The sequence below is a fragment of the Suillus clintonianus genome, assembly GCF_016758775.1.
Source record: "Suillus clintonianus strain FC179 chromosome Unknown DEU56scaffold_67, whole genome shotgun sequence".
In the NCBI taxonomy this organism is placed as follows: Eukaryota; Fungi; Basidiomycota; class Agaricomycetes; order Boletales; family Suillaceae; genus Suillus; species Suillus clintonianus.
Window position 1 is genome coordinate 49,572 of NW_024539291.1, and position 16,106 is coordinate 65,677.

Consider the following 16,106-nt stretch of genomic DNA (forward strand, 5'->3'; position numbering starts at 1 on the left):
AGTCTATCGCACTGCGCCATGTCATCAACTGGAACCTGTGGCGGTGGCGGTGGTCCAGGGAACAGATGCACGCAAGAAACAGATGTCGGTGTGCGATTTGGACGGTAAGAGAAGATGCAAATATGCATCAATGATGGACGAGTATGATTTGAGTATAATTGTGCATGGCACCGGGAGCAAACCGCAAGTAAACATACCCCATCAACGCACGCCGGCGCCCGTCCCAGTTCTAACTCGGTGACCCAACTCGCCAAATACACGCAGCCAAGGTTCTCCAAAAAGATCGAGTCACCAGGTCTTCAACGAGTCGCAAGAGAATAGAAGTCTTGCTGCGGAGTGACGGGAACAATGTTTGAAGGCCGGGAGCTTGCCACCAGGTTGTTCAGGCGCCGAAAGTCCCCGGAATAGACGGAGCGCTCCTCAAGGGTTTGATGATGATACTGTGGCAAGAACAGGGTATCCGCGAAAGTTCATGTTACCGGCATCGATCGGAATGTTTCTTCGCAAAGGCAGCTTGATTTCTCTGTTTCTCCTGCCATTGACCTGGCTTGAGCAAAATTAAGACTCTGCGTCGACTTCAAGAAGACCGCTGCGCACTCCCCCAGCATATCTGTGTTTGGATTCTCAAGATCGATAGATTTGACCTCCCTTGCACGGAGCTCCATTAATCGTTCACGACTTGGCTAAGGACCTGTTCGAAAAAACGTTCGTTGCACAAAATCCAAGGGTCGAACCTGTCATGTCTTAGACATTGTGCGATCTCTAAACGGAGTGGTGACAGGAGACGATGGAGATACATATGTTGGCTGTGATGTCACTCGGACATCGACCTTGCATCTGGAACATTCGAGTTGGTGACCTCTTCTGCGATTAAACGAGGTTCGCCGACGCGGGAGTAGGATGCGGCCCCAGAAAACAAATCGACTAGCCTGGTCATCAAAGTCTACCCTCGATGTAACAGCACCTCTCAACCGATGAATCGATTATCGCACATACCTGCGTGTATGAACCAATTAAAGTTCATTCATCCGCCCAAATTTGCACTCTACCCCACGACTACAACGACCATCCTGCCTGCGAACGGTCTGGACGTGTGGATGTGACAGCGCAACCGCTGAGAGTCCTAGACAGGGAGGGATCGTTCTTTGACTTAGAATGCTCTTGAAGCTTGTACTTCTCCATTTGACAGGATATTGACGGTCGCATATGGACCTGGTGCACATGAATCATGCCAGCCAGGATGGTTTACATGACGACGAAATGTTATTGGTCGCCTAGCTGCATAGCCACTCGACACGTAACCGGCATTATTATCTAAGCCACATCCCTGCCTATAAATTTTTGCATGTCGAACTCTGGAGGACGATTTGCACCTTACAGAAATGCTCTTACCGCAATTTCTGGAAGAACGGGAGCACCGCTACCTTCTCTCATAGTCTCTTTCGCCATCCTTCACGAACTAACTGCCATCGTTCCTATTGTGGGCATTTTTTACACGGCACGCAGCGTAGGCGCAGGCGAGCGCGTCGTCAATGCTATTGCCCTCAGCCAAGATAGCTCTACCGATGACCAGTCTTGGGTAAACACCAAGCTGAGATTGTGGGTCGATGAAGGCGAGCAATGGGCTGGTCGCATTGGATGCAGATATGGCATCTTAGGCTTTGAGAAAGGCCAATTTGTCGATCAAAGTCGGACGAGCCAGTTGGGTGGTTCGAAACTAGCTGGAGACGTCGCAAATGCCGTCTTGGCTTACGGTGCAGTCAAGGTAATTTTTTTTTAAAACCACAAAGCAATTCGGCTAGTGACTAATATCTGTTCAGGCACTTTTACCCATCCGTATTGGACTTTCGTTATATCTTTCTCCGATGTTCTCTCGGACAGTCGTGGAGCCGATTCGATTAGGAGGCCTTCGTTTATTAGGACGTGGGCCGAAGTTCAAGTAATGGTGGGTGAAAATTCTAGGCTTTTTTCATGATGATTTCGCTTGCCGCCCCAGTCGTAGCTTTAAGCATTGACGAACGGTAGAGCATACAGCCAAATATTTGCACCACTGATTTTTTCGTTGCCTCCTTTCCATGAACTCGATGCTCATTATCCATCCCGCAGGTCATCTTTGTTACTCATACTAGAGTCACATAATCCTGCTAGTAATCAGTACACCCTTCGATTACTTGTAAGAGTCGTCGTCTTGTAACACACCTTACCATCGTATAGGTTTGAATTTATTTAATTCCCCCAGTCAAATTGGCTCTTCAAAGACTTCTCCCACCTTTGGCGAAGCCTCATTCCCTGGGGAGAGCATTCCTCTCTCTCGTTCTCGTCTCGTGCTACATGCTACTTCAATGGGGCACGTCTGGACGATTCAGACACATGATCTATTGGTTGACTTGGAAGCATGGAAACTTGCAGTGGACTGCTGTCATTTCATACGGCTGTGCTAGAACTAGTAGCGCAACGCTTCCAAGCTGGTTGTTGATAATCGGGCTATTAATATTATTTGCTGCTGCTGCTTTAGTGACTTGGGATGGCGTCCTTAGCTGAGAATCGCGAAGTGGGTAGAAAACATCGTGGAATAGCATTGTTGCCATTGCACTAGTCAATTTCAGCGCTCACTGGGTACCTTGGGAGGTCGCAACCTTGAAGTCATCATGGTGTAATACTTTTATATTAAGCGTAGCGCTAATCTGTGAATGCTGGGATCCTCACGGATGCCTGTGTTTCTCTCCTTGGCGAACTGCTCTGCTTGACACATGTGTGTCCCATGTCCGATGGCGAGTCTTTGATCGTCGAATTCGATGACGGCGCGCGTTACTGCAATGAGTAGCTGTGCTTCTTTTTTTCAAGCTTCTTTCATCGGCATCCGCACCAAAGAGAGGTTCGGCCCTTAGTATGATATCAGACGACACGGAAAGGAGCGATCAAGTTAGGTCATCGAAGGATTTTTCGACGTCATTTCATTTTCCCCTTCACATCAAACGAAGAGACAGCGCAACCTCTGAGCGAATCAGCTCATCAAACCACCCCTCCACCATGGAGATTCGGCACGCGAAATAGACATCATTTTCTGCGGATGGGAAATTGGCTACTCTGACGGCCGCAATATGGATTCGGGATTTTTCAGCTATCGTCAAAGAAGCTGACCTTCTACAGTGATCAAAGGCTTGGATATTGCTTCATTATTACTGATAACAGATGTTGTTGCTTCCCTAGGTTGATATTTCAGCGTGAGCAGCTCCGACAATTAAAGGTACTGATCGACTACCCCATGGTTTAATTAATGGCAACGTTCATGCGGAAGAAATTGTATTTGAAGCCCTCTATATTCGTCCTCAGACATGTACAAAATAAAGTATAATATAACAAGATCAATGAAATAGATATACATCGCGGGAGTCCATAATTAAGTCTGTTGTCCGTGTATGAGAAAATGGGAAACAAATCGAAGAAGGCCACTGTGTAGATAAAAAATGAAAGAAAAAATGAAAGATATGTACCAGAGAGATAAGTTCGGGATGAAACTGGATGAGTCCGATGCTATCTCATGCCAGTCGAGAAAAAAACGAAGAAGATGATGTAGAGGATGAACGTACACGCCAGAGATGAATCCACAATGAAAATGAGTCCCGGTATCAGGAAAGGAGAAAACAAATCGAAGGTCATTATATCGAGGAGGAAATGAAAGGAATAAAAATGCATGCCAGAGAAGTCCGTGATGAGAGTGAATGAGTCCATGGTCTGTCTCGTACCAGTAAAGGAGAGAGAGAAAATCGATGACGTAGAGAAAGGAACGAAAATAATGAAACATACATGCTAGAGATGAGTCCATGAGTCGTACTTGAAGGGAAATACAGATCGAAGAGGTAGTAGAGAAACGAAAATTGGCTTGCTCCGATAGATGTGTGCGTGACCGTGGGGGTGGCCATAGAATGTCGTCTAGTATGGGATAGTGAAGAAGGCCGAGTGGTGTGTCGTCGAGATTGGGTCGTAGGGGACCTCTGGCGTCGAAGATGCGCGACATGGTGTGTGCGTAGACTGGTAGTGGCCTTCGACTTCATGGGCGGTGAAGCTCCAGGTCGTAGGGGACAGAAGGAGGCCGTTGTCCGGATTGGTCGTAGGGGACCTCAGGCTGACGTCGGAGACATGGTGTGTGTACGTTGTATGCGAGCGTGGAGGCGGCCTTAAAAACTTGGGGTAGTGGGCTCCAGGTCGTAGGGGACAGTGAATAAGGCCAATATGTCTGGGTCCGCGTTGTCAATTTGGTTGTAGGCTGTTGAAGCAGAGTGCTAGTAGGAGCGAGAGGCTGGAGTCGACCAGCTGCACGCTTCGTAACCAGAATGAGAGGCCTCAGCTTTGAGGTGGAAGACGGGCGGTCAGAGAGAGAGCAGCCTCCATACTTCGAGTAAAGGCGTCTATGGGGCATCCAGGAAGAGAGACACCAGGATCGCTTGGTCGACTATCGGAGAGAGGGCGCGCCTGAATACGTCGGGTCGATGCGCCCACAGGATATGCGGGTTCAGGGAGCGGAGGATACGGAATAATAGTTATCGTGTTGCGGTTGGTGACTAGAATGAGTGGTCGAAGCTTGGATGGGCGAGGCGGGTCATCGAGAGTGAGAGTGTTCATTAGTGAAATTAGGATGTCGAGTGGCTGAGGTTCAGAACGATCGTCCTAGAAACTCAAACGTCAGGTTATGTGGAAATTGAGGCTACGCTGCGTCTTACCTCCGAGTCGTAGACAGTGCTTTCGTCATCAAACGACTCACAGTCGTCAGTGTCCGAGGCATCGTCCGAGAGGATATCGGTATTGAAGTCGTCGTCGTAGGGTAGGAGTGTGATGTTGGAATCAATAGACAGGCGTTTGGAGTAGAGGTTCGACGAAGCAAGAATGATGCAAGACATACAAGTACAACAGGTGATTGGAGCGGATAGTATTATCTCCGTTGATTCGATTACATGCGAAGAAGACGGAGATTGAGATGGAGATGGGTGTGATTCGATTAAAGGCGGTGGGGATGGGAACGGATATGGCTGTAGTTCGATTAAACGCGATGATGATGGAGCTGGAGATGGCTGTGATTCGATTAAACGCGATGGAGGTGGAGACGGAGGTGGCTGCAAATAATGTAGTCCAACAGGCTTACTAGTAGGCGTAGCGGAGGTGTTGGCATTAGCGAATGGAGGATTAGAACCGGAGTCGCTATCCTTCGGAGCAGGTAAATGGTTGCTGTCGTTGCTGAGTAACCTCTGAGCAGCTGCGTCGGCGGCGAGAACAAGCGTGATGGTTGACAAGCAGACAGAGTATGCAAAGAGGCCAGCAGAAACCTTCTCTGATTTGTACAGAACTTGAACAGTATTGTCAACGATAGTCCGTTTAAAACAAGATACCGTAAGAAAGCCAGTGATGGCGACGCGTGCCGTAATGGACATGGCGGTAGAGATCATAATAGCAGATATCTGATTGAGAAGGATGAAGATGACAAGAATATGCTGGTACGCGTAGACGAGGCGAATCGCTGAACTGAGATTGATATGCGAGGGCACGCTGTATTTATACCCTGGAATATTAAGGTTTGTGCGCGCGATAAACAAACTCGATCGCGACGCGCTCGTCACGTGCTTAGAAAATCAACCAAGGACTGTCACGTTGTATGCAAGATGCGTTTGCGGGTTCCTCCCATCACATGCAAATTTGGGATCACCCCTGCTCAGGATATTGTCTCCCGGAGCGTCCAGCGCGGTGTATGTCGAAATTTCTGCATCGATATGTTGTAACTCACCTTTTCAAACCTCGATAGGCGATCGTCCTGCATAAGAGCGTGACGCCTTCTCGCATCGTAGAGAACCTTGAAGGCGAGAAAGTCCAAAATTTCGTGAGGCAGTATATAGTGTTCACTCACACCTTCCAGTATTCGAAATACCACAAGAAGACTTTGAGATGTCGGATAAAGCGACGGTTTCGCACCCTGCAAGGAGTAGTCAACCTGAGCATGGGTTGGAAGTTGCCTTCCGATGTGTTCGACAGGCAGTGAAATGTACATGGGCTGTTGCTCAATAGGAACAAGGGAATACGGTTTGTGCTGCTTTATTACAGTAAGGAAGGTAAATAAAGCCACAGCTCGACAAGTCTGTTCTAACTTCTACGACTTTCAGTTGTCGCAGTGTACATAAAAGGAGTTAACAGAAGCCGTCGACTTGGGACTGAGTGCTTCCACAGATCCTCGCGCTGACCCGCTTTGCAAAATGCAAGGTTTCCAGTTGTGGATCGAATCAGGTCCTAGCTGTGGACACAACAATAGAGAGGTGATATATTTATTGTGGTTTTGACCTTGACGAAGGTCCACGCGTTGTAACTCAAATAGGGAGGTGCGATTGACGGACGGTGAAATTATTTTCTACTTCCAATCACCATCTCCAACATCTCAATCTCCCTCGTGCAAACATTCAATATTGCTAACGAAATGCAGATTCAAAAAATCGATTCAGCCGGGATCCCAGAAATCATTGCTGCGTTACAGAGTGATGTAAGTGCTCAGTTTTGTAGGCCAGCATATAAAATTCAATTATATTCACTTCAGCTCGTGTCTATTAGTCATGGTGGACAGACACCTGACTTCGAAACCGCATACTCCCCACTTGGAGCCGGTTGTAACCCCTCTGTCAACTTGGACGAGCTCGAAGTTCGGGCCATCAAGGCCATCATTGTCGAGCGCCAGCAGCAGTTGGATGCAGTTCGCCTCAAGGCCTCAAATCTTGGCCTATTCAAGGAGAGTGCTCTTGTCAGGAAACTTCGCTGGCGACTCTTGGACCAGGAGGCCAAGATTACGGAGTCCCAAAACACGCACAGGAGAATTATATCGGCCCTCTGGCGCTTTCCGACCGAAATTTTATCGCTCATTTTCGTTTACTGTCTCCCGAAAAATAAGTTCTTGTCGCCCCGCCCACAAACGGCCCCCCTGCTGTTGACCAGAGTATGTCGACGATGGAGAATGGTTGCTGTGGACATGCCCAGTTTGTGGTGCGGGCTGTCTGTGGGCAAAGAGAGGAGGCTTTCAGCCTTCTCTTATGAATCTTGGCTCAAGCGATCACGAGGATGCCCACTTTCGTTAGCACTCCATTGTCGCAACAACAATGACTGGGCCGAGTCACGAAACCTTATTCATCCATATATCAATCAAGTCTCGTCGCTTGCTCTTCATACTGACTACAATGTCAGCCTACCTGTGATATCAGACTTCCTCGCCCTAGAGAGACTGGCCGTATACAGGTCACCTTGTTCAATGCAAGATCTTGTTCGCTCTATCTCGCAATCGCCGTCTACTCTGCGCAGTCTCAACATACCGTATCCGCAGTTCGAGCTCGAGTCCTTATCTGCCTTCGAACCCGCATTATGGGCCCATCTCACAAATGTTCAGATCACGGTGGATCAACTAAACACAATCTGCCACTTGCTCCATCTGTGTCCCGACCTGTCCTCCTTATCAGTTGATATATCTAATAACTCGAAGCAAATCTTGGAGCCATTCACGCATACCAAACTTCAATCCTTACAGGTCTTTTTCACGGGTTTCAAATATGGTGCAATCAGGCCAATTCCCTGTGGCATATTTAATGCTGTCACACTCCCCGATCTACGCGTACTCAAAGCTCGAGCTATGCGAGCATGGCCTCACGAAAACTTCAAGGCATTTTTGATACGGTCAAATTGTCCCCTAAAGAGCCTGACACTTGGCTATGAAGTGGAGACAACAGAAGAGCAGCGAGCAGAATATATTGCCCTTATTCCTTCCCTCGTAGTGGAACGTTACCCGTAACTTCAACAGACAGTCGTTACATATTTTGCGAAATGATGGTATCGGGTTTACACTATACTCTCACTGATTGTTTCATCTTACTTGTATCACACCATAAAGCAATGCAATATACCATTTATATGTCCACCGCTGAGGAATCTGAATATTTCTCATCACACTATGAAAGTACACGTTTGTCGTCAAGGGTTCATGCGAAGCTACGGGTTTGAACTCGAACAATACTAGAGAGGCGGACTCTGGTAATACATTGCAGGGCCTCAACATTATGTGGATATATCTGTAGAGCATTTGCCAGAAGGGAATCACGTTGATGGAACGACATAATCGAAGATATGAAATATGTCAACTATTTGAAGAAGACTTTCAATCACAATCGAACGTTCGAACGAGGACGCGCTGTATTAGATGCTGGTAGATACCTGCAGCATTGTACTCAGTTGCATCAGGCCGTACTTCTGGCTCAGCAGCATGTTCAAATCCTAAATTTTAATTATTATTTACTCATCCAAGTCGAAACTGGACACCCCTTGAGGCCATCCAAATGTACCTCCCGTCCTGCGACAAAAATGCAGTCCTACTATAAGTAAACTACGTCACGAACCCTACCAAACCCACTCACACCAGCCATTCTGTGCAGTCCACACCACACTCCACGAACGACGCAAGATAAGACACGTAGGATATACGATGGTGTCAGAGCCGTGTGCATGCACATGGCGATGATTATAAAGATAAGGAGCTGTAAACTGAATCTGAGTGGGGTGTGAAAGACGATGAAGAAGGTTGCTGAGTATGCCGGTGAGTAGCTGTGATTTTGACATCCATACCTTCGAAGAGATACAATAGCGCTCAGTCGTGTTAATGATGACTGCATGCTGTATGAACGGGGATCAAGACAACTACCTTTCAATGAAGGATGAAATATGATGCATAGCAGGTTTGTCCAAATCGTACTGATGACCGTCTATGGTGTGCCGCGGTCAGTACTTGCAAGAGTTTGACGGGTAACAAAGGTAATTGTGCAAGGATCAACTAGTCGATCTTTTACGCATACAAGCCACTAAAAGTCAATCGACAACTAGAAAGATACGTACAGCAGAAACTGTGTCTGATTCGTTCCATCTCCATCCAACTCTGCCATGCCAATGTCTTATGTGAAATTTGAGAGTCAGTGCTGAGATCGAGGAGTATTATAGAGGAGCGAGTAACAGACGAGGGTACTAATTACCTATGGCTCGAATGCCGCGGCTTGGGTTGGTGGCGCACGTTGCCTTTAAGATAGCATAGATTATGTGCGAATCATAGAGGTATATACATCCTTTACGAGCCCTGTAATTAGAGCATGAATGCTGGAGAATCGTAATATTTCATTTGACAAACCTTGGCTTACCCGTGATGCAGCAAAAGTCTGCATGAAGCACTTGAGGTACACACTTCCATAGCATCTCCTCGGCTTACGATGGTAATAAGGTTTCGCATCCCATCATCAAACATAGATGATTGTAAGATTTCAAAAAAATGAGGTGCACTTTCATAAAGACAAACGGTCAAAAGATCTTCCAGCTTAGAGATCACCTGAGAGAAATAAAGACTGGCAGAATACGCTCAACTATTTGTGGTACATCATTGAGTCCATGATGCATGATAAGTTGCTCTGCTCAGGCTGTGGTTAGAACAAGATGAGAGGTCTACGTCGACAATACTGATGGTGTGCCACTCACTTTCGGAGCCAAGAAGACCTGATTCTAAAATTTTGTCGAGTTAAGGGGATAAACCGTCAACAACAGGACAAGGAATCCCGGAAGATACTGAGTAACTTAGGAGATGTCTGGAAGGACAATACTGTCTCATGACGGGACTAGGATGCCTGCCTGCCAGTATCTCCTCGAGTCAAGTTTGACGAACAGGGATCATAATGCCTGCGGTGGACTTGGAGCTTTTTGGTGCGGGAATGCGTGAATAGCACCACCGAACAAATAGCAAGAACAGATGCTGAATTACCCACCTAGATCAAACGTCCAGGTTATGATGACACAATGACGCATGTCATGACAAGGCGGCACGGATCGACGACGAGCTGAGAGGGGAGTGCTGAGGTAGTGTGGTGGACACTGAGTCGTATTGTCGAGGCGCTGAGCGTGGAGTATTCATACTTATTATCAAAGTGAAAACAAAGTCACAGAGGGAAGGCATAGATAAATACGTGCGTGATTGCTCGCAAACCGCTCGTAGAAACTGTACACGTGTACGTGCGCTAGGTCTTTTCCCCTCTCCATCATACCATCAATGCAGATAACGAGGACAGTGAAAAGGGGAATAGCTGTCAGTATTCCGAACGGATATATTCGAGACAATGGATGCGGTTCTGCACATTGTGAGGCTAGCTTGGAAGATACGAAAATGGCGAGGGCACATACCAGTATGCCTTACGCGGAAGTGGAAGTGGGCCTTGGGGATCTTTGACAACGTGTAAGTAAATTTTATCCGCACAGGAGGAGCTTGGTAGAAGTTTGGGGACGAACAGCCTTATGGCCTAGGTGTCTGTGGAAATACGAGACAGGTTAATGTAGTGAAGCAAGCACTGTACGCGTACCACAGAAAGACACTCGCAACCCTTCCGCCCGGCCCTTCTCGACTGTGCTCAAGACTATCAACCTCCAGTGAAATGTCGCAGGGCAAAATGGATCCTTTGTGACCTGGATCGTAATAAGCTTCGGCTGATGCAGACCATGATCGACAAAATGCGGGTTCCGTAACTTCCGTTGTACGTGTCCTCAGTACTGCCTGAGAAAACGAAAACGGAACTTGTGTAGTGCATGTTGGATGATTTTGACGTCATGAGGCGGTAATCGTGGGAAAAGTAAAGAAAGTTGTTGCATCTCGCGAAGCCTTACATTCGCTTTGACGCTGTCGCTAATCTAGGTAACATCTGCCGCATTCTGCCATAGTATTATATGGTAAGGGCGCGGGCGCCAGTCCCCGACTCTCCTTCGTTGTCGATTCTGTCTTGAGAATTTTCGTGGCTCTCTGAAGCCCTCCCCTTTTTTGTATTTTCTCTCATTATTGAATGCAGATAACGACTCATCATATGTACCCTTTCTGAAATTCTTGTCTGCCTTTTTTTTGTCCCGAAAACACGAGAACTCAGAGTGACATGAATATAGAGGCTTTTTCAACCGACCTAACACTTCCTAACACCAAAGGACGACAATCGGGATGGAATTTTGTCAGTAGCTCACGGAGACGCGAAATTGAAAGGCGACTGAGTCTGAATATCAACAGATCAGATGCTGCGGAACGCCGGAAACCCACCACGGATACAAAGGGTCAGCAACTATCAGAACATACAGTCTCTGAGACCATCGAGCCTATTAAGAAATCTGTTGATTAGAATCAAACGAGGAGGAGAAGGCAAGTCCCGCTCATCACATAAAGAAGCAAGTGAAACGAGCAACTCATCAGTTGGCAGAGCTCGAATTCGGCCCACGCGAGAAAGGAAGAATGTTATTACATTTCGACCTTTTTCTCCTGCCGACGGAAATATTCAGACGCGACAAATACTCTCGAAGCTCATTACGAGACAGAGGCTGCTGGCCAAGCACGCTGAAATTGTTGAACAGTCCACACAAACCAAAGAGGATCACTGGCAACGAAGGAAGCTGGACAAAGACGAGAATGCGCAACAAGTAAGCGGCAGTGTAACAAAGTTTCAATCCACTTACTAATCGTCACACCACCCCAATCTGAGATACTCCACCCAATCTAAGATCACAATTTTATTCAAGACATGCCGATTCCGAAAACCAACCAATGTAGCCTTTCCGACCCCGACATCCGAAAAAGACACACGGACTGTACGAGTTTAATCGAGTTTTAACTGGTTTAAACAAGTTGAATCAACGATCACGCTCGGCTCAAGCCGAGTCTCACCTCTGCGCACATCCACGTCATCTTCTGACGTATGCTCATGACTGAGCCTCCTAAAATGCTGATGAGGGGCTGGTTCCTGCGACTTTGGTCCTTGATCTTTACCGTCATCCAGCGTTGAGCACTCACTGCTTGCGCACCCGCTGCGCCATTAATTTATTTAATATTGAATTGTCGTGCACACACACCACTTCCGTCGTACCTCCATGACCAGTAATGTCCCAATCGGAACTTCACTTACAGGACCCGGAATCAAAGGGTCTTCGACTCAAACCGAGGCTGGTAGATCGTCTTTTTCCCAACAAGACCTGGCAGAGAAATGCCTTAGTATCGTCGAAGACTACAAACACGACCTCATCTCAAAGTCCGAGGCATTTATCACTATCACAAAGACTATCACTGCCTCCACCCAAGAAGCTACAGACGAGGCCGAATCTTATATCGCGAATCCATATTTCGCCATGCTCGAAGACTGGACCAAACAGCAGGATGACACCAGAGATCCCCATGAACGTGAACCGGACATCAGACGCCGTTCAGAAGATAGGGAAACCATCTCTCCTAGAGAGATTGAACATGAGCGGGAAGTTAGTTTCGAGCGAGGTGAACCTGCTCGGAAACGAGGTAAACTTAACCTCGCCTGTCTTGCGCGTGCCGAGCAATCAAGTGCGGGAGGACAGCTCTCCGCCAACCTCACAAAAACTAACGAGATCCTTCTCAATTGGTCGCAAGACCCCAAAGAAGTACGACGACAACTTATGTATCACCGATGCAGCCCGGAATTCCACGAAGCTGGATGGGCTGAAATCGTCGCAGGCAAGTGTGTCAATCTCGACGCCGTGCACTCCATTATCTCCTCGTCACGTACCATTGACAAATGCACCGAGACTATTGGCGACATCGAGATCAAATATGCAGGTACATCAGAGACAGTCACGAAGAAAATCACCACCGCAATGCAGTGGTCCGCAGCCTGGAATAGGACTGCCAGAGCCATCAAATTCGCTTTCCCTCATCGAGAGGATGAGCTCGCCTCTTATGGAGAATACATCACCACCAGATTCGACCGTACGCTCGAACGGTCGCATGAGAGGATTATCAGATACGACAAGGCCATCAGAAATAAAGCCGCAAACTCGCGCAGAGTCGAACTCTCAGACCTCACTTCCTTCATTGACATTTACGAATCCCATTTCCAGTCAGACGGCAGGCACCACGACGACGAGAAGCAAGCCAAGCCCAGCGCACCTACGCGGGACAAAACCACTTTCAGTCGGCGTGAGCCGTGTCGTAAATGGAACATCGGGGAATGTGCTCGCAGCGCGGGAACCTGTCGCTATGCACACGTCTGCTCACACGAGCAAGATGGTAGATTATGTGCAAGGCGTCACACGGAAGCGAAGCATTTCGAGGAGTCAAAGCCCAAATCCAATTGAACAGCCATTTAAGCGCCCGCGTCATAGACGGGGCCTTATCTGGTCACCCAAGGATGTTTCGTTCAGTCCGACTGCACGCTCAACTGAATACGCTGAACCCGTCCCTTCACCTCCACTGAACGAAGTTACGTCCAGTGATGCTGCGGAGACTATAGCTCGCAGACCAGATTTGTTTCGCATCGTCACCCCTATTAACATTGAACGTTTCGAAGAACTACTCGCGGACCACCCAAACCAACCTTTCGTCGAATCCGTCTGCGAGTCTTTGCGTCGGGGTTTCTGGCCGTGGGCCGATACCTCAGACGATTCATATCCTTCCACTAACGACAACTCCGCACATACCTGCGCCAAGTCCGACGAGCAGCAACAATTCATTGAAGATCAGTTACGTGAGGAGATGCGTTTGGGGCGAGTTTCGGAGAGTTTTGGCACCGACCTTTACCCTGGGATGTACAGCGTGCCAATGCACACAGTGCCGAAGCCAAATTCTGACAAACTACGCTTAATTGTAGATCACACTGCGGGCGAGTACTCCCTAAACTCTATGATTGATAGGGATGCCATCAAAGGTACGAAGCTGGATGGATTGCACTCGCTCGGAGCCTCGCTACTTCGTTTCCGTGAACAGCACCCAAATGTCCAGCTGGTGATGTTCAAATCGGACGTGTCGCAAGCTTTCCGACGCTTACCGATGCACCCGCTATGGCAGGTTAAGCAAATTCTGACGGTCCATGGTCAGCGGCACGTGGATCGTAACAACAATTTTGGTGGCAGAGGTTCACCCAAAGTATGGATTATTGGACTCCGGATCGAATACCGGACAGGTGACGTCGTAGACGTCACGCTGAGACATTGCGAGCGCAGTTGGATGACGACGTTTGACGTCGGGCATCGCGCCGACGATGCAAAGTGTCAAGGTCGTATGCTACCATATATTTTTCATCACTATGCTACATTACTTAAATTCACGAGTCTATCCGTCCGAGCATCTCAGTCATTCTACACAGACTGAGATGTAAGCTTATGTTCCCCCCTTACATTATACCAAGCGGCTAACTCGTTCCATAGAATCTATCTAGGTACTATACATTGTATTGAGTCATTCTACACAGACTGAGATAATCTATCTAGTTTTCCCGCTCTCTCGCGTCCCCGCTCTCCTCTGATCACCAGAGGTTATGAGCCCTGCCTCGACCATGGACTCCGCGCTCCCCAGCACCAATTCCGCACTATTCAACGTCCCCAAGCTAGCCGAGGATGGCAGCAACTGGATTACCTATAAGGAGAGAATGCTGACTGCGATTGCTGCCCGAGGTTTGATGCGTTATGTCGACGGTCGAGCAGTACAACCGACTCCGTTCAAAATCGATCCGAAGACGAGCGCCCTGTCGAAGCCAGACGGTTCGCCAGCTACGGAAGCGGAGGTGGACGAATTAGATAAGAAAACGGATGAGTACTTCCAGAAAGACTCACTCGTCAAGCAGCAGATGTTCAGTACGATCACTGATCGACTGTTACTGCGCGTGCAGAAGCTCGAGGGCTCTGCGAGAATCTGGAAGGAGATACGCGATATCCACGAAGGCAAAACTGAGCTGGTTCAGATTGACCTTCGTAGACGCCTACAAGAGGTCAGATGCGACGAGAACGGAGACGTTAAAGCTCACTTTAGCGAGCTACTCCGTCTACGAGAGTCCCTAGCGGGCATGGGGGCCGATATAGAAGACCGCGACTTCTACGCGATCACGCTCGGCTCGCTCCCAGAATCGTATCGACCCTTGCTATCCTCCATAAACGCTGCCGCGAAGATTGCGCAGAAGCCGTTATCGCCCTACGAATTAATGAATGTCGTTAGCGAAGAGTATGAGCATAGGCTCCTCACCGAAAGACGCCCCGCGAAGAAGGGCACTAACTCTGCCCTATCCGCCAATACCACCCAGAACAGAGGCCGCACTACCACTTCATCCAACCCTGACGCCACGTGCTATAATTGTGAGCGAAAGGGGCATTACAAGAGTGAGTGTTGGAGGCCTGGGGGTGGTAAAGAGGGACAGCGCCCCCCTCACCAAAGAAGGAGGGGAGGACGGCCACAGAAGCAAGGCGCTAATGCGGCAACGGACAAGCCACCAGCTGATAACTATGCCTTCGCGGCAACATCAGACTTAGCTGGAATAGCGGAAGGACTGAACATACCTCCAGATCGTCGTGGTGCGATAATGGACTCGGGAGCGACGTCGCACTTCTGCCCCGATCGGGCGAAGTTTACGAACTACGTCCCCATCCCGCCCCAAGACGTTCACACTGCAGACGGCTCCAAAATCAGTGCAGTGGGAAGGGGAGACGTCACGATCGACTTACCGCTGGGAGACAAGCGCAGTACCGTGACCTTGAAGAACGCTCTGCACGCCCCACGTATGGCGTTCACGCTGATCGCCACGAATCGCATAACTGCGGCAGGGTTAGCAGTGCACTTCGAAGGGAAGTTTTGCAAAATATACTCACCTGCCCCCAACTCCACCCTCATCGCCCAAATCCCACAAGTCGAAGGTCTATACGTGGTGGATGCGAAGCGTCAGCAGCAATACACCAACGTGGCAAGGACCAAACTCACCGTCCATGCGCTACATAAAGTCCTTGGGCACATAGCCCAGCCCGCCGTTAAGCACGCCATTGCAAGCGGACTTGTCACCGGCCTAGAGCTTGACCCGTCCTCGAAGGACGAATTCTGCGATGCCTGTGTGAAAGCAAAGTCAGCACATCACCCTTTCCCAAAGGAGGCAACGAGGAGGGCGAGTACTTACGGTGAGGTCGTGCACAGCGACCTTTGGGGTCCAGCACAGACCACGAGCATTGGAGGGTCCTCCTACTACGTCTCGTTCACGGACGACTTCTCCCGCGAAACACAAGTGACGTTCCTAAAGCACAAAAGCGAGGCG

At 48.7% G+C, this 16,106-nt stretch overlaps 3 protein-coding genes across 3 annotated transcripts; 2 read left to right on the top strand and 1 right to left on the bottom strand.

Annotated features, from left to right (window-relative positions):
• The first annotated feature begins 1,005 nt into the window (after positions 1 to 1,005).
• Positions 1,006 to 2,270, top strand: DEU56DRAFT_504483 (uncharacterized protein). The gene is made up of 4 exons (XM_041346552.1): positions 1,006 to 1,765; positions 1,821 to 1,945; positions 2,107 to 2,154; positions 2,215 to 2,270. The coding sequence occupies exons 1-2, from the start codon at positions 1,346 to 1,348 to the stop codon at positions 1,941 to 1,943; spliced, it is 543 nt and encodes a 180-aa protein (XP_041205665.1). The 5' UTR covers positions 1,006 to 1,345; the 3' UTR covers positions 1,944 to 1,945; positions 2,107 to 2,154; positions 2,215 to 2,270.
• A 2,074-nt stretch (positions 2,271 to 4,344) lies between these two features.
• Positions 4,345 to 5,507, bottom strand: DEU56DRAFT_982487 (uncharacterized protein; the record flags this gene model as incomplete). The annotated part of the gene is made up of 2 exons (XM_041359897.1): positions 4,722 to 5,507; positions 4,345 to 4,668 (listed from the first exon to the last, which is right to left on the bottom strand). Exons 1-2 carry the CDS (start codon positions 5,439 to 5,441, stop codon positions 4,345 to 4,347), a joined length of 1,044 nt encoding a protein of 347 aa, XP_041205666.1. The 5' UTR covers positions 5,442 to 5,507.
• An 820-nt stretch (positions 5,508 to 6,327) lies between these two features.
• Positions 6,328 to 7,915, top strand: DEU56DRAFT_504518 (uncharacterized protein). The gene is made up of 2 exons (XM_041346553.1): positions 6,328 to 6,520; positions 6,575 to 7,915. Exons 1-2 carry the CDS (start codon positions 6,458 to 6,460, stop codon positions 7,808 to 7,810), a joined length of 1,299 nt encoding a protein of 432 aa, XP_041205667.1. The 5' UTR covers positions 6,328 to 6,457; the 3' UTR covers positions 7,811 to 7,915.
• The last annotated feature ends 8,191 nt before the right edge of the window (positions 7,916 to 16,106 follow it).